This window comes from Staurois parvus, unplaced genomic scaffold (genome assembly GCF_062004578.1).
Source record: "Staurois parvus isolate SC_StPar_1 unplaced genomic scaffold, SC_StPar_1.0 ptg000285l, whole genome shotgun sequence".
Classification (NCBI taxonomy): domain Eukaryota; kingdom Metazoa; phylum Chordata; class Amphibia; order Anura; family Ranidae; genus Staurois; species Staurois parvus.
The window spans coordinates 2,036,495-2,057,577 of record NW_028318081.1 but is presented as its reverse complement, the minus strand read 5'-3'; the positions used below and the strand labels follow the sequence as shown (position 1 = coordinate 2,057,577).

At 44.0% G+C, this 21,083-nt stretch overlaps 1 protein-coding gene across 1 annotated transcript in view; it reads left to right on the top strand.

Annotated features, from left to right (window-relative positions):
- The first annotated feature begins 5,574 nt into the window (after positions 1–5,574).
- LOC149458542 (NADPH oxidase organizer 1-like) overlaps positions 5,575–21,083 on the top strand; it is a 28,675-nt gene continuing 13,166 nt past the window's right edge. The window contains exons 1-3 of the mRNA XM_089682090.1: positions 5,575–5,649; positions 15,287–15,367; positions 17,299–17,374. Coding sequence (XP_089538216.1) covers positions 5,575–5,649; positions 15,287–15,367; positions 17,299–17,374 — 232 coding nt within the window. The remainder of the gene's footprint in view (positions 5,650–15,286; positions 15,368–17,298; positions 17,375–21,083) is intronic.

Genomic DNA, 21,083 nt, shown 5'->3' with positions numbered 1-21,083 from the left:
AGAAAACTAATGCAGCCGCCCAATCTAATGATTGGTAAGCTGCAATATATCACATTTTTGGTTTGTGGTTTAGTACTGCTTTGGTGGTCCTCTGGGGGAGGGGGGTTGGTAAAGCCCACATCCTGGATTTAATTACCCGTTACCCAAACTAACTAAGAAGAGTACTTAGTAAAGTGAGCCCGATGCCGCTTAGTTCCCACCTCCTGAGCCCGATGCCATTTAGTTCCCACCTCCTGAGAACAATGCCACTTATTTCCCGCCTCCTGAGCCTGATTCCGCTCAGTTCCCGCCTCCTGAGCCCGATGCCGCTTAGTTCCCACCTCCTGAGCCCGATGCCATTTAGTTCCCACCTCCTGAGAACAATGCCGCTCAGTTCCCGCCTCCTGAGCCCGATTCCGCTCAGTTCCCGCCTCCTGAGCCCGATGCCGCTTAGTTCCCGCCTACTGAGCCCGATGCCGCTCAGTTCCCGCCTCCTGAGCCCCATGCCGCTCAGTTCCCACCTCCTGAGCCCCATGCCGCTTAGCTCCCGCCTCCTGAGCCCCATGCCCCTTAGTTCCCGCCTACTGAGCCCGATGCCGCTCAGTTCCCGCCTCCTGAGCCCCATGCCGCTCAGTTCCCACCTCCTGAGCCCCATGCCGCTTAGCTCCCGCCTCCTGAGCCCCATGCCCCTTAGTTCCCGCCTCCTGAGTCCGATGCCGCTTAGTTCCCACCTCCTGAGCCCCATGCCGCTTAGTTCCCACCTCCTGAGCCCCATGCCGCTTAGTTCCCACCTCCTGAGCCAAATCCCGCTCAGTTCCCACCTCCTGATCCTCTTGCCACTCAGTTCCCACCTCCTGAGCCCCATGCCGCTTAGTTCCCACGTCCTGAGCCCGATGCCGCTCAGTTCCCACCTCCTGAGCCTGATGCCGCTCAGTTCCCACCTCCTGTTCTGCTGGAGAACTTAGGAGAACTCACGTGCCGTCACGTATTCCTAAAAGTCATAAAATGTTTTAAAGCTGCACTTCCCGTATAACTCTGAGTCAGAGAATAGAATAGAACAGAATCTTCCCCCCGAGGCTGCTCCTGTGTTTGCCTTCTGGGATATTCCCATTTATATAAAGATCTGACCCGACCCATCCGCTCGATGTCACAGAGAACACTTGTGGACTGTAAATCGCATAGGAGAAGCGATGGTGGCACTGGGCTGTTATAGAAACAATGGGAGAATGTAAAGAAAGACAATGATGACAGCTGTTTAGGCTTGGTTCACATCTCTACACGCGGGGAACGCAAGCGATTTTGCGCCCCACAGAGAAAAGCACCGCATTTAGCAGGTGCATAGGGGTGCAATCAATTCTCCATGTCCCCCCCATGTATCGTCAACCGCAACGTGATTTTGGGTGCGCTAAACCCCATGACGCCCCACCACCGTGCAATTCAGTGCAGCTCGATTTTAGGGACTTCTTTCTCTGCGTTTCTCACTGGTAGGGCGACCTGTTGAAACGAATGGGCTGCTCCACCCGTGCAAGAGGAAACAGGCACACAGAGGAGTGAGCAGAGCCTTAGTACTGTTAGCCTCACACTATATCTGACTTTGAAATCGTGCGACTTCACTTGAAGTTTCACGATTTCAAAGTCGCGTGTCAGTGCGACTCAGAAGACATCATGCACAGATGTCTATGCAAGGCGCACCAAAAATTGCAAAAAGTAGTGTAGGAACTACTTTTAAAATCACACCGGTTCCATTGCCGATCATTGGAATGGTCAAATCGCACGACAGCTTAATGGCATTTTGACCACAACATTTTAGAATGGAACATACTACACTGTATAGTTTTTGTTTTTTTTCTGAGGCTGGTCATCCTGTCAATTGGATTTCCATCAAAGATTCGAGGAAGTGGGAGACATTTATTTCGTTGGAGTTGCACTGTTTGAACAGTTCCATTGCCAATAATAGGGTGTGACTTGTCCTGAGTTTTGAAAGTGTCAAATCGCATGAGAAGTCGCATCGGTGCGAACCAGAGCTAAAAGTGATACGTAAGATGTAACTGCAGCCAAATATATTATTTAGGGCAAATTCGGTGCTCCAGGCGCTCTGCGTTGCTGGCTGCTGGGTGGCAGTGTGACGCACGATTCAGCGCATCGCAATGCTCTTAAATTTTTTTTGTAGAAGCTTTATTTGAAGTGTACGAAACATACACTTTATTCAGCATAATGCTGGGCGGCGCACTGCGCTTCCTGATTTTGCCCTGCAATTTGCTTTGCGAAAAAATGCGGCATTTTTGCATCTTCTTGCAGCGCTGCGTTGCAGTGTGAAAGGGACACACAGGAGACAACTGTTTGCGGTTTTTCCGTGCGGTAAAACGTCTGTCACCACACACACTGTGATTGGCCCTTAGGCTCCATCCACACTTGTGCAACTTCAAAATCGTGCGATTTTCATTGCAACTTTACAATGCGACTTTGATTCGACTTTAATGCAACTTTGATGCAACCTTGGTGTGACTTTTATGCAACTTTGGATGAGTGCAACTTTGGTGCGACTGTGGCTTTGACCAAGGATAATTGTTTCTGATGTACAAAGTCGCACACAAGTACAACATTCAGGTGTGACTTTGGAGGGTTTACATTGAAGTCTATGGACCTCAAATCGCATGAAAGTCGGACCAAAGTAGTGCAGGAAATACTTTGAAGTCACTGCGACTTGAAGTCACACAGATATGAATGGTACCCATTGGGAAACATGGGGGGCGACTTGTTCTGCGACTTTGGACCCCAAAGTCGCATGACATGTCGCATAAGTGTGAATGGAGCCTTAGCTGTGGATATCAAGGAAGCAAATGATTGCATCTCTCTAATCATGAATTCAATATTAAATTATTTCTTTTTAAATATAAGCGATGTCAGTATCTGAATTCAACTCAGTGTCCTCCTCCTGCATTCCCTGTACAGCAGGGCTGAATTGTGGGAGAAAGAAGCAGCACAAGGAGCCAATCAGTTCATGGGGTGACAAGGAACACGCTGATAGGAGGAGAGAGCAGAGAGATGAGTTCATCACTGCGCTGCTTCTCCTTTCACTGTCCAGTCACAGGCTGGGGGCGGGTTCAGGATAACATGGGCTTGTGAGTTGAACCATGCTGGCCATCAGACTGAGGACATCTAGCGGTAGAAAAATGTACTGCCAGTAAATCTTTGGCTTGAACGTGAATATTGCAGCAAAAGCTAATTTTGTTACTTACCTGGAGTTCTGCTTTAGGATCCGTTCACACCAATGTGTTTTTTTTAGTGCGTTTTGCAGAAACGCAGTACAGTCCATTTAACATGGTTTCCTATGGAACATGTTCACATCTATGCTTTTGCTGCTGTGTTTTTTGTAAAGGGTCAGGGAATATTTTAAAAGCAGAAAGCAGCGTTTTTGCTACAACAGATTTCAACGGAGAAGCTGCTGAAATGCATGTAGTGCATTTTTGCCACGTTTTTGCCAAGTTTTTGCCACGTCTTGCGTTTTGCATTTTTATTCTGTCCAGCAACAAAAAAAAATCCACTTTAACAAAAAAAAAGAGCTGAACAAAACGCAAACCGCGGTAAAAGCATGTCAAAGAGCATGTAGAAAAACACAAAATAAGCTGCAAAAAGCACTGGAGAAAGCATCAAACGCAAAATGCATAAATGTGAACCAAGCCTTAGGGCCGGATCACACCATAGAAACACAGTCCAGGTGCTTTCCGGATGCGTTGTGTGTTTTTTATGTGTTTTTGACTCGTCTCTATGCATTTTTGATGTGTTTCGGTTCATTTTTCCCCTCTTTTTCTTCCATTTAAATAGGGACATGTGTGAGTGCCCCCTTATATCCAAGTCCCAATCAGAGTGCCCCTTACATCAGGTGTCCCCATCAGAGTGCCCCCTTACATCAAGGTCCCCATCAGAGTGCCCCTTACATCAAGGTCCCCATCAGAGTGCCCCCTTATATCCAAGTCCCAATCAGAGTGCCCCTTACATCAGGTGTCCCCATCAGAGTGCCCCCTTACATCAAGGTCCCCATCAGAGTGCCCCCTTACATCAAGGTCCCCATCAGAGTGCCCCCTTACATCAAGGTCCCCATCAGAGTGCCCCCTTATATCCAAGTCCCAATCAGAGTGCCCCCTTACATCAGGTGTCCCCATCAAAGTACCCCCTTACATCAGGTGTCCCCATCAGAGTGCCCCTTACATCAGGTGTCCTCATAAGAGTGCCCCCTTACATCAAGGTCCCCATCAGAGTGCCCCCTTACATCAGGTGTCCTCATAAGAGTGCCCCCTTACATCAAGGTCCCCATCAGAGTGCCCCCTTACTTCAGGTGTCCTCATAAGAGTACTCCCTTACATCGAGGTCCCCATAAGAGTACCTCCTTACATCAAGGTCCCCACCAGAGTGCCCCCTTACATCAAGGTCCCCATCAGAGTGCCCTCTTACATCAGGTGTCCCTATAAGAGTACCCCCTTACATCAGGCGTCCCCATCAGAGTACCCCTTTCCATCAGGTATCCCCATCAGAGTACCCCCTTACATCAAGTGTCCCCATCAGAGTACCCCCTTACATAAAGGTCTCCATCAGAGTACACCTTATGTCAGGTATCCCCATCAGAGTACCCCCCTTACATAAAGGTCTCCATCAGAGTACCCCTTATGTCAGGTGTCCCCATTAAAGTGCCCCTTTACATCAGGGTCCCTGTCAGAGTCCCCCCTACATATGATCAGTTATCCCCACCAGAGTGCCGCCTTACAGCAGGTGTCTCCATCAGAGTGCCCCCTTACATATGACCAGTTACCCCCATCAGTGCCCCCTTAAATCAGGTGCCCTTATCAGAGTGCCCCTTACATGGATTGTCCCCATCAGAGTGCCCCAGTGCCTCCCTACATCAACTGGCTCATACACTCTCGGGGGGGGGGGCAGACCACACCCCAGCACCCCTATAGATTTAGCCCTGTCCTTAATGGCAATGTAATCTATTTTTCATGACAAAAGATGAACTTCTTATTGAGATTTTCAGCCTTTGTGAGCTCCTGAGCCTCTCCTTCTCCCTCTCACTTCCTGTTGTTTGGAATGGGCAGTGACCATTAGTTGTGCTCATGTACGCTGCTCTGTACACACTACACATCCCATAGTCTAGAGTCCGTCTCGGGGGGCGAGCAGGAGAAGGTGGCTACGTCCCTACACACAGATCAGCGTAGTCACCCTCTAACAGGAAATCAGATCAAAGCAGCAAAAAAAAGGCACAATTTGGGAAATTTGTCGGAGTCTGAGAGCAATAGACGGAATTTTTTTTTGTTCAAAATTTTTATTGTAAACCGGTTTAAAGCGGCGTGACTTCCAGCATTGTCCGTGGTTCTGGGTGCAGGCATCGGGCGATCCCCAGGTGCGCAGGCAGGAAGGACAAAGTCTGATCTAATCTCTCCTTCTTTCTTCAAAGGACCAGAAATTGCATCACAATAGAATGTAAAAAAAAAAAAAAAAAGAGACAGCGCTCCCTGATTGGCTGCTGGGGTGGAGGCCACGCCCCCGTCATATAGATAACTGAACAGGTAGGACAGGCTTGAGCTCAGCATCCTTGTCAGCATGAAGGCGAGCAGCATCACCCGGCACCCCCTGGAGGTGGAAGCCATCGGACTCCTGCAGCACGCCAAGCTCAGCGTGAGTCTTCTGTCAGAGCTGTGCACCAGTGACTGTTCATGGGAACTGCTGCCACTGCTACTTCTCACCCTGCAAATGATAGTTCCCTGGCTGTCATGTATGCCCTCTTACCTTGCAACGAGAATTCACATATGGATGCATGACTGCGACTTCAGGTGCGGCATGAGATGTAAAAATCGCACCTGAAGTCGCATCGAATGTATTTCTATGGCACTGTCTCAATCAGTGCGATTTGACGTAGTGCGATTTCAAAAATAGTTCTTGCGCTACTTTTTTCCGATTTCATTACAGCTTTCATTGACTTCATTGATTTCTAAAGTAGTACATGCACTACCAGGGGCGGACTGACCATTTGGAAACTCGGGCACTGCCCGAGGGCCCGGGGTCAGTAGGGGCCCTATGAGATACCCCTGGTACCTTTTTCATAGGCTTTTTTGAGTTTGGGCAAGGACACAGGGGCCCCATGATCCCCTATTGCCCGGGGGCCCCATGAGTGCAATTTTGGTGCAATTTGCATAGATATCTGTATCAGATGTCTTGCAAATCGCACCTGAAATCGGCATCTCACCCGACTTTGAAATCTTCACTATAAGTCGCACGATTTCAAAGTAGGGTTCGATGTGACCAGGTTTTAGGTCGCAAGCCGTAGTGAAATAGGAGGTACAAATCGCACTGATCTTCAGCTTTGAAATCATGCTACTTCAAGGGCTAAGTCCCCGGTCACACTGGATGCGAATAGGCATGCGATTTGCATGCCTTGTGACTTGCAAAACGCATGCCAAATCGCAGCCTATTGTCCACAACTAGAGCGGTCATATCAGTGCAGTTCCGACTTGGTCAGGGCCACACCAATTTCTAAAGAAGTACATGCACTACTTTTGGTGCAATTTGCATAGACATCGGTATCAGATGTCTTACAAATCGCACCTGAAATTGGCATGCCCCCCAACTTTGAAATCATGCAACTTCACTGTAAGTTGCACAATTTCAAAGTAGGGTTTGATGTGGCCGGGGTGTTAGGTTGCAAGCCGTAGTGAAATAGGAGGTACAAATCGCACTGATCTTCAGCTTTGAAATCGCGCTACTTCAAGTGGAGTAGTGCAATTTCAAAGTTGCATTCAGTGTGAACCAGGGCTAAGTCCCCAGTCATACTGGATGCGAATCAGCATGCGATTTGCATGCCATGCGACTTGCAAAACGCGTGCCAAATCGCAGCCTATTGTCCACAATTAGAGTGGTCGTATCGGTGCGGTTCCGTCTTGGTTGGAGCCAGGGGCGGACTGACCATTTGGTAACTCAGGCACTGCCCAAGGGCCCGGGGTCAGTAGGGGGCCCCATGAGATGCCCCTGGTACCTTTCATAGGCTTTTTTGGGTGTGGTTTGAGTGTGGGTGAGGACACAGGGGCCCCATGATCCCCTATTGCCCGGGGGCCCCATGAGTTGTCAGTCCGCCCCTGGTTGGAGCCGCACTGATTTCTAAAGTAGTACATGTACTACTTATGGTGCGATTTGCGTAGAGATCTGTATCAGATGTCTTGCAAATCGCACCTGAAATTGGCATGTCCCCCGACTTTGAAATCATGCGACTTCACTGTAAGTCGCACGATTTCAAAGTCAGGTTTGATGTGACCGGGGTGTTAGGTTGCAAGCCGCAGTGAAATAGGAGGCACAAATCGCACTGATCTTCAGCTTTGAAATCACATTATTTCAAGTGAAGTAGCGCGATTTCAAAGTTGCATTCAGTGTGAACCAGGGCTAGGTCCCCGGTCATACTGGTGCGATTTGTGAATTGATGTCGCACCTGAAATCGCACCTAATGAATGTCAGTGTCTTCACATCTGTGATTTGCTGCAAGCGATTCCAAAAGTAGTTCTTGCACTACTATTGCTGCACTTTTGTTGCGATTTCACATACATAGAATATAATGGAAATCGCTGCAAATTGCAAGCAATTGTTGAAAATCTTCACAAGTCACAATAAAGTCTTCAGAAATCAGTGTTCCTCGCACACAAATCGTGCAATTTTAAATCGCAGTGGTGTGACCGGTGACTTAGGCTTGGTTCACACTTATGCTTTTTGCTTTCAATCCGTTTTTAGTATTTTTTGCATTGTGCTTTGCGTTTTTACATTTTTTATGCATTTTTCCTGCATTTTGTGTTTCTTTTTCAGCTTTTTTTTGTTAAAGTGGACATTTGTTTGTTGCTGGGAAGAAAAAAAAACGCAAAATGGTGATTTTTTTGGTTTAATAGACTTCAGGGGAAACGCTGCAAAAAATTTGCAAATCGTTCAAAACGGTCAAATAGGCGTGACATCCAATCTGATCAATAGAGACTTGATTGGAATGTATCAAACTGAGTCGATCGGCTAGGATGAAAATTCATTGATCGTTCAATTGGCAGTAGAGAGATACTGTGTTTATGAATGTGATCATATTACCATCGATCAGATTATGGGATTGCATGGTGGAAAGAGTTGTGATCAATAGTGTGTGATTGTATCTTCCAACTATTGACTGAGAACCAGTTCACACCAGGGGTGGACTGACCATTTGGAAACTCGGGCACTGCCCAAGGGCCCGGGTTCAGTAGGGGGCCCCATGAGATGCCCCTGGTACCTTTTTCATAGGTCTTTTTGAGTTTGGGCAAGGACACAGGGGCCCCATGATCCCCTATTGCCCGGGGGCCCCATGAGTTGTCAGTCCGCCCCTGGTTTACACTATATGCTTTTCAGTTACTTTTTTTCTGCATCCAAAACGCACAGAAAGTAGGTTATATGGTTGTCAGTGTCATAGCTCACATCAGTGCTTGCAGTTCCAGTGCTTTTCGGTTGCAGAAAAAACATGTAGAACAGGCTGCATTGTTCCTGCACAGAACTGTCTCTATTTAAATTGAAGAAAGAGAGGGGAAAAAGTTAACTGAAACGCATCAAAAACGCATCAGAACGCACCAAAATGCACCAAAAATGCACTGGAACGCATGTGTCCCTATTTAAATTGCTGAAAAAGGAGAGGGGGGAAATATGAACTGGAACCAGGGGCGGACTGACCATTTGGAAACTCAAGCACTGCCCGAGGGCCTGGGGTCAATAGGGGGCCCCATGAGATTCCCCTGGTAACTTTTTCATAGGCTTTTTTGGGTGTGGGCGAGGACACAGGGGCCCCATGATCCCCTATTGCCTGGGGGCCCCATGAGTTGTCAGTCCGCCCCTGGTAGGGGGCCCCATGAGATGCCCCTGGTACCTTTTTCATAGGCTTTTTTGAGTTTGGGCAAGGACACAGGGGCCCCATGATCCCCTATTGCCCGGGGGCCCCATGAGTTGTCAGTCCGCCCCTGGTAGGGGGCCCCATGAGATGCCCCTGGTACCTTTTTCATAGGCTTTTTACATGGAAATCATATCCCCCTTATGTATTATACATGGAGATCATATCCCCCCTTATGTATTATACATGGAGATCATATCCCTCCTTATTTATTATACATGGAGATCATATCCCCCCCTTATGTATTATACATGGAGATCGTATCCCCCCTTATGTATTATACATGGAGATCATATCCCCCCTTATGTATTATACATGGAGATCATATCCCCCCTTATGTATTATACATGGAGATCATATCCCCCCTTATGTATTATAGATGGAGATCATATCCCCCTTATGTATTATACATGGAGATCATATCCCCCCTTATGTATTATACATGGTGATCATATCCCCCCTTATGTATTATACATGGAGATCATATCGCCCCTTATGTATTATACATGGAGATCATATCCCCCCTTATGTTATATACATGGAGATAATATCCCCCCCTTATGTATTATACATGGTGATCATATCCCCCCTTATGTATTATACATGGAGATAATATCCCCCCTTATGTATTATACATGGAGATCATATCCCCCTTATGTATTATACATGGAGATCATACCCCCCCTTATGTATTATACATGGAGATCATATCCCCCCTTATGTATTATACATGGAGATCATATCCCCCCTTATGTATTATACATGGAGATCATATCCCCCTTATGTATTATACATGGAGATCATATCCCCCTTATGTATTATACATGGAGATCATATCCCCCCTTATGTATTATACATGGTGATCATACCCCCCTTATGTATTATACATGGAGATCATATCCCCCTTATGTATTATACATGGAGATCATATCCCCCCTTATGTATTATACATGGTGATCATATCCCCCCCTTATGTATTATACATGGAGATCATATCCCCCTTATGTATTATACATGGAGATCATATCCCCCCTTATGTATTATACATGGAGATCGTATCCCCCTTATGTATTATACATGGAGATCATATCCCCCCTTGTGTATTATACATGGAGATCATATCCCCCCTTATGTATTATACATGGAGATCATATCCCCCTTATATATTATACATGGAGATCATATCCACCTTATGTATTATACATGGAGATCATATCCCCCCTTATGTATTATACATGGAGATCATATCCCCCCTTATGTATTATACATGGAGATCATATCCCCCCCTTATGTATTATACATGGTGATCATATCCCCCCTTATGTATTATACATGGTGATCATATCCCCCCTTATGTATTATACATGGAGATCATATCGCCCCTTATGTATTATACATGGAGATCATATCCCCCCCTTATGTATTATACATGGAGATAATATCCCCCCCTTATGTATTATACATGGTGATCATATCTCCCCTTATGTATTATACATGGAGATCATATCCCCCTTATGTATTATACATGGAGATCATATCCCCCCTTATGTATTATACATGGTGATCATATCCCCCCTTATGTATTATACATGGAGATAATATCCCCCCTTATGTATTATACATGGAGATCATATCCCCCTTATGTATTATACATGGAGATCATATCCCCCCTTATGTATTATACATGGAGATCATATCGCCCCTTATGTATTATACATGGAGATCATATCCCCCCCTTATGTATTATACATGGAGATAATATCCCCCCCTTATGTATTATACATGGTGATCATATCCCCCCTTATGTATTATACATGGAGATAATATCCCCCCTTATGTATTATACATGGAGATCATATCCCCCCTTATGTGTTATACATGGTGATCATATCCCCCTTATGTATTATACATGGAGATCATATCCCCCCTTATGTATTATACATGGTGATCATATCCCCCTTATGTATTATACATGGAGATCATATCCCCCCTTATGTATTATACATGGAGATCATATCCCCCCTTATGTATTATACATGGAGATCATATCCCCCTTATGTATTATACATGGAGATCATATCCCCCTTATGTATTATACATGGAGATCATATCCCCCCTTATGTATTATACATGGAGATCATATCCCCCCTTATGTATTATACATGGAGATCATATCCCCCTTATGTATTATACATGGAGATCATATCCCCCCTTATGTATTATACATGGAGATCATATCCCCCCTTATGTATTATACATGGTGATCATATCCCCCCTTATGTATTATACATGGAGATCATATCCCCCTTTATGTATTGTACATGGTGATCATATCCCCCTTATGTGTTATACATGGTGATCATATCCCCCCCTTATGTATTATACATGGAGATCATATCCCCCTTATGTATTATACATGGAGATCATATCCCCCCTTATGTATTATACATGGAGATCATATCCCCCCTTATGTACGGAACTCTTCACACTGGTCAGTCGCGGGTGCATTACATTTGTCAAAGTCCTGCTCAGGGGCGGACTGACCATTTGGAAACTCGGGCACTGCCCGAGGGCCCAGGGTCAGTAGGGGGCCCCATGAAATGCCCCTGGTACCTTTTTCATAGGCTTTTTTGAGCTTGGGCAAGGACACAGGGGCCCCATGATCCCCTATTGCCCGGGGGCCCCATGAGTTGTCAGTCCACCCCTGCCTAGAGATCAATCGATCAGAAAAGAAATCAAAGCATGTACGGCCTCCATTCACTTACAATGGCTGATACACGGTGACGGTAATCATTGTGAAATATTGGAATGTCTGACGTGGGGTGGGAACACGTATGTACATGTATGGTGGCTGTCCTCAGCGACTCTTTTATGTCATGTGTTGTGTGTTTGTGACACTCAGACGTCATGGATCTGTCATCATCGGTGAAGTAGGATATTTGTGGAATTCACCTTCAGCTCTGAGCTGCACGGCTGGAAATCTCTCTACTAATAGCTACTGTCAGTGATGACTTATGCCGGCCATAGACGGTTTGAAAATCAGCCGATTTTTCGTCCGAAAAAAAATCGTCCGATTTTCGCACTGTTAGTGGGTTAATTGGTCAGCCGTTTTTCGGGTTTTTTGCACTTTGAGATTATTGGTCATGTTGGAAAATTTGCGGCCGATTTGGACTTTTTTATAGTTAAAACGATTTTTTGTTGTTAAAACGATCGGCCGATTTTGCCATCATTGCTGTGAAAATCGGCCGATCATTTTAACAACAAAAAATCAGCGCATCAGCAGTGACCTGCAAGGGGCAGATGTTATGGGGTGAACTTTATGATTAGGTCGGCCGATTTTTTTACTCGGTGGTAACGTCGGCCGAACGAACGACCGATTTTTCGTTTATCGTTCGAAAAATCGGCCGATGTTCGACCCGTCTATGGCCTGTATTAGGCCGACCCTACATGGGTCGAAATTCGACCGATTTTTCATCCAAAAATCGGACCTAAGAATAATCGGCTGATTTTCGCTCTGTTAGTGGGGTCAATCAAGCATGTTGAAAAAATCATGAAAAACTATCAATTTTCGTCTTGATGGTCAAATCGTACGATCATTTTTCCGAAAGGAATATGTTCCTGGAAGGAACAGAAGTTTTGCCTGTTATATGGGGTGAACTTTATGACTCGGTCGGCTGATTTTTGAAGTCATTGATGGCACCATCGGATTACCGAGCGAACGTTTTTGATTTTCGGACTAAAAAATCGTTTGGAATTCGAACCATGTATGGCCTGCATAAGTGCCCAGTAATACCAGTGCGACTTGTCATGCGATTTGATCGTTTCAATTCGTGTGACATATTGCACCATATTGTATACAATGGAAGGGGTCATATGGGTGCGATTCCAACTTAGTCGGAGTCGCAGCGATTTTCGAAGCGGAGCCTGCACTGCTCTTTGCATGTTCAGGTGTGACTTGCGTAGACATCTGTGTCCTACAAGTTGCCCCTGAAGTCAGACTGACATCCAACTTTGACTTTGCTGGAAGTCGCACGATTTCAAAGAAGGATTGGTGTGACCGAAGATTGAATCTTAGTACACACGATCAGAAAATCGTCCAAAAAAATGACTGCTTTTGAAGCGATTATACGATAAACTGATTGTTAGTACACGGCTTTCATCCAAAATAATTCAAGAGAGAGAAATAGTTTTGTTTTGTTTTTTTGGAAAGAAATAATTTTTTCTTTTTTTTTTGGAGAAATACTTTTTTTTCTGTTTAAAGAGAAATACTTTTTCTTTTTGGAGAGAGATACTTTTTTTTTTTTTTTGGAGAGAAATACTTTTTCTTTTTGGAGAGAAATACCTTTTCGTTTTAGAGAGAGATACTTTTTCTTTTTATAGAGAGATACTTTTTTTTGGGGGGAGAGAAATACTTTTTCCTTTTATAGAGAAATACTTTTTCTTTTTGGAGAAAAATACTTTTTCTTTTTGGAGAGAAATACTTTTTCTTTTTGGAGAGAAATACTTTTTCTTTTTGGAGAGAAATACTTTTTCTTTTTAGAGAGAAATAATTTTTCTTTTTGGAGAGAAATACTTTTTTCTTTTTGGAGAGAAATACTTTTTCTTTTTAGAGAGAAATACCTTTTCTTTTTGGAGAGAAATACTTTTTTTTGGGAGAGAAATACTTTTTTCTTTTTGGAGAGAAATACTTTTTCTATTTGGAGAGAAATACTTTTTCTTTTTATAGAGAAATACTTTTTCTTTTTGGAGAGAAATACTCTCTCCAAAAAAAAAGTATCTCTCGCCAAAAAGAAAAAGTATTTCTCTCCAAAAAGAAAAAGAATCTCTCTCTAAAAAGAAAAAATATTTCTCTCCCAAAAAAAAAAGTATTTCTCTCTAAAAAGAAAACGTATTTCTCTCCAAAAAGAAAAAGTATTTCTCTCTATAAAGAAAAAGTATTTCTCTCCAAAAAGAAAAAGTATTTCTCTCTATAAAGAAAAAGTATTTCTCTCCAAATAGAAAAAGTATTTCTCTCTATAAAGAAAAAGTATTTCTCTCCAAAAAAAAAGTATCTCTCTCCAAAAAGAAAAAGTATTTCTCTCCCCAAAAAAAATTATTTCTCTCCAAAAAGAAAAAGTATTTCTCTCCAAAAAGAAAAAGTATTTCTCTATAAAAGGAAAAAGTATTTCTCTCTATAAAGAAAAAGTATTTCTCTCTAAAAAGAAAAAGTATTTCTCTCTATAAAGAAAAAGTATTTCTCTCCAAATAGAAAAAGTATTTCTCTCTATAAAGAAAAAGTATTTCTCTCTAAAAAGAAAAAGTATTTCTCTCCCAAAAAAAAAGTATCTCTCTATAAAAAGAAAAAGTATCTTTCTCTAAAAAGAAAAAGTATCTTTCTCTAAAAAGAAAAAGTATTTCCAAAAAGAAAAAGTATCTCTCTCCCAAAAAAAAAAGTATTTCTCTCCAAAAAGAAAAAGTATTTCTCTATAAAAAAAAAAAAGTATTTCTCTCCAAATAGAAAAAGTATTTCTTTCCAAAAAGAAAAAAGTATTTCTCTCCCAAAAAAAAAGTATTTCTCTCTAAAAAGAAAAAGTATTTCTCTCCAAAAAGAAAAAGTATTTCTCTCTAAAAAGAAAAAGTATTTCTCTATAAAAGGAAAAAGTATTTCTCTCTAAAAAGAAAAAGTATTTCTCTCCCCCCCAAAAAAAGTATCTCTCTATAAATAGAAAAAGTATTTCTCTCCAAAAAGATAAAAGTATCTCTCTCCAAAAAGAAAAAGTATTTCTCTTTAAACAGAAAAAAAAGTATTTCTCTACCAAAAAAAGAGTCTCAACCTTTCCGTGTCTTGAGTTTTGATTAGCGATTCGCCTGATTTTTATTTTTTCTGTCCAAGAAAGCAGTGGTGCATCAGAAGCTGCAGCAAGTCAGACAGATTCCGCCTCATTTCCTGGTTGGAGGATGTCCAGCCTCATCTAGTTTTTTTCTTCCCCAGCGTGACTGTCCAAGGCCCCGTCCCTTTCATGCATTGGATTTCAGTTCTTTCAATCATAAGCTCAGCATCACATGTGGGCGTTACCTAGGGTAGCCTGCATGCAAATACATCCCACCTAGCAACGCCCAGTCCTACAGATTGACATTCACCAATGTATTTTGATATTTGCATAACTCCTCCCAAGAGCCAGCCCACTGCTTACATCAGTTCTGAGGCAGAGTGATGTGATGTTCTTAAGAAGCTATGTACAGCATCCTGATGGCCACACCCACCAGCCATGATCTGCCTGCCTTCCATAGAGAAGCACAGAGACCCAGTGATGACTTCAGCTTTAAATTTGCATGCTTTACCATCTAAGAAAAACCGTATAATTCAGGCGTTAACTGTGGTTCTCGTTTCCCATACAGGCGTACATGTTTTCAGTTTTGTGGTCCGACCAGAACAAGGTCCTCATCTACAGAACATTTGTGGAGTTTAAGAGATTCCAGGTAAGGTTATTATTTTTAATTGATCCTTTGATTGTCCAGAGTTCAGATCAGGGGCCCTAAAACTTTGCAAACAAAGGGCCAGTTTATTGCCTTTCATACTTTAAGGAGAGTTCAAGCTGATGTCAGGGGGAGTAGAAAATGTCCTGGCATCGGTGGAAGTAAACAATGCCCCATCATTGGTGTCAGCGGGAGGAATAGTGCCCCATCATTGGTGTCATTGGAGGAATAGTGCCCCATCATTGGTGTCAGTGGGAGGAATAGTGCCCCATCATTGGTGTCATTGGAGGAATAGTGCCCCTTCATTGGTGTCATTGGAGGAATAGTGCCCCATCATTGGTGTCATTGGAGGAATAGTGCCCCATCATTGGTGTCAGTGGGAGGAAAAGTGCCCCATCATTGGTGTCATTGAAGGAATAGTGCCCCATCATTGGTATCAGTGGGAGGAATAGTGCCCCATCATTGGTGTCAGTTAGAGGAATAGTGCTCCATCATTGGTATCAGTGGGGGGAATAGTGCCCCATCATTGGTGTCAGTGGGAGGAATAGTGCCCCATCATTGGTGTCAGTGAGAGGAATAGTGCCCCATCATTGGTATCAGTTAGAGGAATAGTGCTCCATCATTGGTGTCTTTGGGTGGAATAGTGCCCCATCATTGGTGTCAGTTAGAGGAATAGTGCTCCATCATTGGTGTCAGTGGGAGGAATAGTGCCCCATCATTGGTATCAGTGGGAGGAATAGTGCCCCATCATTGGTGTCAGTTAGAGGAATAGTGCTCCATCATTGGTGTCAGTGGGAGGAATAGTGCCCCATCATTGGTGTCAGTGGGAGGAATAGTGCCCCATTATTGGTGTCAGTGAGAGGAATAGTGCTCCATCATTGGTGTCAGTGGGAGGAATAGTGCCCCATAATTGGTGTCAGTGGGAGGAATAGTGCCCCATTATTGGTGTCAGTGAGAGGAATAGTGCTCCATCATTGGTGTCAGTGGGAGGAATAGTGCCCCATCATTGGTGTCAGTGGGAGGAATAGTGCTCCATCATTGGTGTCAGTGGGAGGAATAGTGCCCCATTATTGATGTCAGTGAGAGGAATAGTGCTCCATCATTGGTGTCAGTGGGAGGAATAGTGCCCCATTATTGATGTCAGTGAGAGGAATAGTGCTCCATCATTGGTGTCAGTGGGAGGAATAGTGCCCCATCATTGGTGTCAGTGAGAGGAATAGTGCCCCATCATTGGTGTCAGTGAGAGGAATAGTGCCCCACCATTGGTGTCGTGGGTGGAATAGTGCCCCATCATTGGCGTCAGTGGAAGGAATAGTGCCCCACCATTGGTGTCAGTGGAAGGAATAGTGCCCCACCATTGGTGTCGTGGGTGGAATAGTGCCCCACCATTGATGTCAGTGGAAGGAATTGTGCCCTTCATTGGTGTCAGTGGAAGGAATAGTGCCCCATCATTGGCGTTAGTGGGTGGAATAGTGCCCCACCATTGGTGTCAGTGAGAGGAATAGTGCCTCATTGTTGGTGTCAGTGGAAGAAATTGTGCCCCATTGTTGGTGTCAGTGGAAGGAATTGTGCCCCATTGTTGGTGTCAGTGGAAGGAATTGTGCCCCATTGTTGGTGTCAGTGGAAGGAATTGTGCCCCATTGTTGGTGTCAGTGGAAGGAATTGTGCCCCATTGTTGGTGTCAGTGGAAGGAATTGTGCCCCATTGTTGATGTCAGTGTCACTAACGATTAAAAAATCAAACTAATATTTTTGAAACAAAGATTCTAGAATGAAAATCTATACGTGTATGGCCATCTTTAGCTAGGACCGAGAGCTGTCAGTAAAAGCACGGCCTTGGAACTAGTTGTTATCTCAGCAGCCGTGGCCTCCAGGCCTCCCTCATTATGTATATAAGTATTTGGCAAAAGTTGATTTTTCTATTTCTGTACTCAGAGAGATCTTAAGAAGAGATTCCCACTGGAAGCTGGAGCTGTGAATAAGTCGGAGAGAACTCTGCCCAAACTGAAAGGTAGGTACTCCCCCTGTGAGAGTGCCATGTATGACATCCCTGCGGCACATAGCATCCCATCACTGCCATGACCAACTGTCACTGTAGGGGGTGCTCAGCACTTCTTGCTCTCATTCATGACGGCAATAATACTTTCTTCATTTGTCACCTGCATAGAATACAGAATTATAACACATCCCTTGGGAAAAAGATTAAAAAAAAAAAAAAAAAATCTTCTTTCTGGGTCTTTCACACGGGGCGGACCCTTGCTCAGCAGGGGGGGGATCTCTCCACTGAGCAATCTGCAGCAGCGGAGCGGACACAGAGCTGCTCGCTCTCCTCAATGGGCTGTCGGATGTAAACGGATCTACCTGATCTTACGGATGGAAGGGGAATTGGATCCGTCCCTTTTTGGCGGATTGGATGTCAGCGGGTGTAAATGGACACATGTCCGTTTACACCTGCCGCTCCGTAAAGGAGAATGGAGGTTCCGATCGGGTCTGCCTGAGAAATGGCAGGCGGACCCGATCGGAACATTCGCGTGAAAGAACTCTAACCCCTTCATTACCAAAGGTCATTAAAGTATACAAAAAATGATTTTTTTTTTTTTTTTTTTTAGTGTTGGATAGAGAGGGGTTAGATCATCTGTCAGGTTTGTATTGCTGTCTGTGTACCAATTGGGGAGATTTGCTGTTTACCACAATCACCAAAACTAAAAGTGAAAGAAGATCCCAATTTTTTTGTCCTCATGCACACGGGACATTTTTACAGCGGCTGTTTTTGGCTTTTGGCAGTTTTTTCTACAGCCAGTAAACCCCCCAGCATGTTATCCTATGTATCCATGCACAGACTGGAATCAGCGTTCTCCCCCAACCAGATCACATTGACAATACCCCTCCAATCAGATCACATTGGGAGTACCCCCCCAACCAGATCACATTGGGAGTACCCCCCTCCCAACCAGATCACATTGGGAGTACCCCCCTCCCAACCAGATCACAATGGGAGTACCCCCTCCCAACCAGATCACATTGGGAGTACCCCCCTCCCAACCAGATTACATTGGGAGTACCCCCTCCCAACCAGATTACATTGGGAGTACCTCCCTCCCAACCAGATCACATTGGGAGTACCCCCCCTCCCAACCAACCAGATCACATTGGGAGTACCCCCCCCAACCAGATCATGTTGGGAGTACCCCCCTCCCAACCAGATCACATTGGGAGTACCCCCTCCCAACCAGATAACATTGGGAGTACCCCCCAACCAGATCACATTGGGAGTACCCCCTCCCAACCAGATCACATTGGGAGAACCCCTCCCAACTAGATCACATTGGGAGTACCCCCTCCCAACCAGATAACGTTGGGAGTACCTCCCAACCAGATCACATTGGGAGTACCCCCTCCCAACCAGATAACATTGGGAGTACCCCCTCCCAACCAGATCACATTGGGAGTACCCCCCTCCCAACTAGATCACGTTGGGAGTACCCCCCTCCCAACTAGATAACATTGGGAGTACCCCCTTCCAACCACATCACATTGGGAGTACCTCCCCCCAAACCAGATCACATTGGGAGTACCCCCTTCCAACCAGATCACATTGGGAGTACCCCCTTCCAACCAGATCACATTGGGAGTACCCCCCTCCCAACCAGATAACATTGGGAGTACCCCCTCCCAACCAGATCACATTTGGAGTACCTCCTCCTAACCAGATCACATTGGAAGTACCCCCCAACCAGATCACATTTGGAGTACCTCCTCCTAACCAGATCACATTGGAAGTACCCCCCAACCAGATCACATTTGGAGTACCCCCCCCCCCCCCCCCGCCAACCAGATCACATTGGGAGTACCCCCCCAACCAGACCACATTGAGAGTACCCCCCCAACCAGATCACATTTGAAGTACCCCCCCCAACCAGATCACATTGGGAGTACCCCCCCCCCCCCAACCAGATCACATTGGGAGTACCCTCCCCCCTCAACCAGATCACATTGGCTAGCCAGGTTAACTAAAGTCTAATAAATGGATAACCTTACCATGGTGCTGAAGGAGCAAGATGTGACATATTGGAGAGTGAGGACCCCTTATTTCATTTACATAGAACAAGCCCCCCTAGCCTCTTAGCAGTAGCTCCTCCATTCACTTGTCTCCCTTTGCCCCCGCTACCCCCCCACACCCTTTTTTCTAATTTCTTTTCCTATCATTCATTATTACCGTTTTTCCGCTTTCCACCTCCCAAACCTGACTAGTCCCCAGAGTTCTGCTTTGTTAAAAAATTGTTACAAATATGAGAGACGGTGTTGCTGTCCAATGTCAGTATACATGATACAGGGTGGTGTTCCTACAGCACAGAGGTATTTGTAGAGGCACACTCTGCTAACCATGGGAATATCCTGCTTTACACTGTGCACCACGTCATGGCTGGGAACTGCTGATCTGTGGAATTATAATGCTGTTTCTGTGAAAATAAAGAATTTATTTAAAAAAAAAAAAAAAATTGTCCTTCCCAAATTCTGCCAGTACATGGCGCTATTGTGCTTTCTGTCATTCTGCATTTCTCTTTATGTACCGGGAATCTCTTGTTACTTTGAATATTCAGTTTAGGTTGTTATATCATCATCTGCCTGGAAGTAGTTGTTATGTTCATTTTAGTCCCCGGTCACGCCGCATCCGACTTTGAAATCATGCGACTTCATTTGAATTTGCACCATTTCAAAGTTGGATATTTAGTCTGACTTCAGGTGCAACTTGGAAGACATCTGTTTGACTTCATGAATGGATGTCTCTGCAAGTCACACCTGAATTTACAAAAAAATGTACAAACAAATAGTGCATGAAGAACTTTCAAAATCGGTGCGATTCTGATGGAGTCGGAATTGCGCCGATATGACCACTTCCATTGTGGACAATAGGGAGCGACTTGTCATGCAATTTAAAACTATCAGATCGCATGACAAGTCCCACCGGTGTGATCGGGGACTTATTTGCACATACCTATTTCATATTTTCAACATCACATTTTATTTATCAATTTGCAGTCTGTCTGCACCCATGTAGTATGTTATGTTAACTCCGAAATAATGATAACTCCCCAGTCATTTGTATATATGTAATAACTCCCCAGTCATTTGTATATATGTAATAACAACTCCCCACTCATTTGTATATATGTAATAACTCCCCACTCATTTTTATATATGTGATAACAACTCCCCAGTCATTTTTATATATGTAATAACAACTCCCCACTCATTTTTATATATGTAATAATAACTCCCCAGTCATTTTTATATATGTAATAATAACTCCCCAGTCATTTTATATATGTAATAATAACTCCCCAGTCATTTTATATATGTAATAATAACTCCCCAGTCATTTTTATATATGTAATAATAACTCCTCAGTCATTTTTATATATGTGATAATAACTCCCCAGTCATTTTTATATACGTAATAACAACTCCCCACTCATTTTTATATATGTAATAATAACTCCCCAGTCATTTTATATATGTAATAATAACTCCTCAGTCATTTTTATATATGTAATAATAACTCCCCAGTCATTTTTATATATGTAATAATAACTCCCCAGTCATTTTTATATATGTAATAACTCCCCAGTCATTTTTATATATGTAATAATAACTCCTCAGTCATTTTTATATATGTAATAATAACTCCCCACTCATTTTTATATATGTAATAACAACTC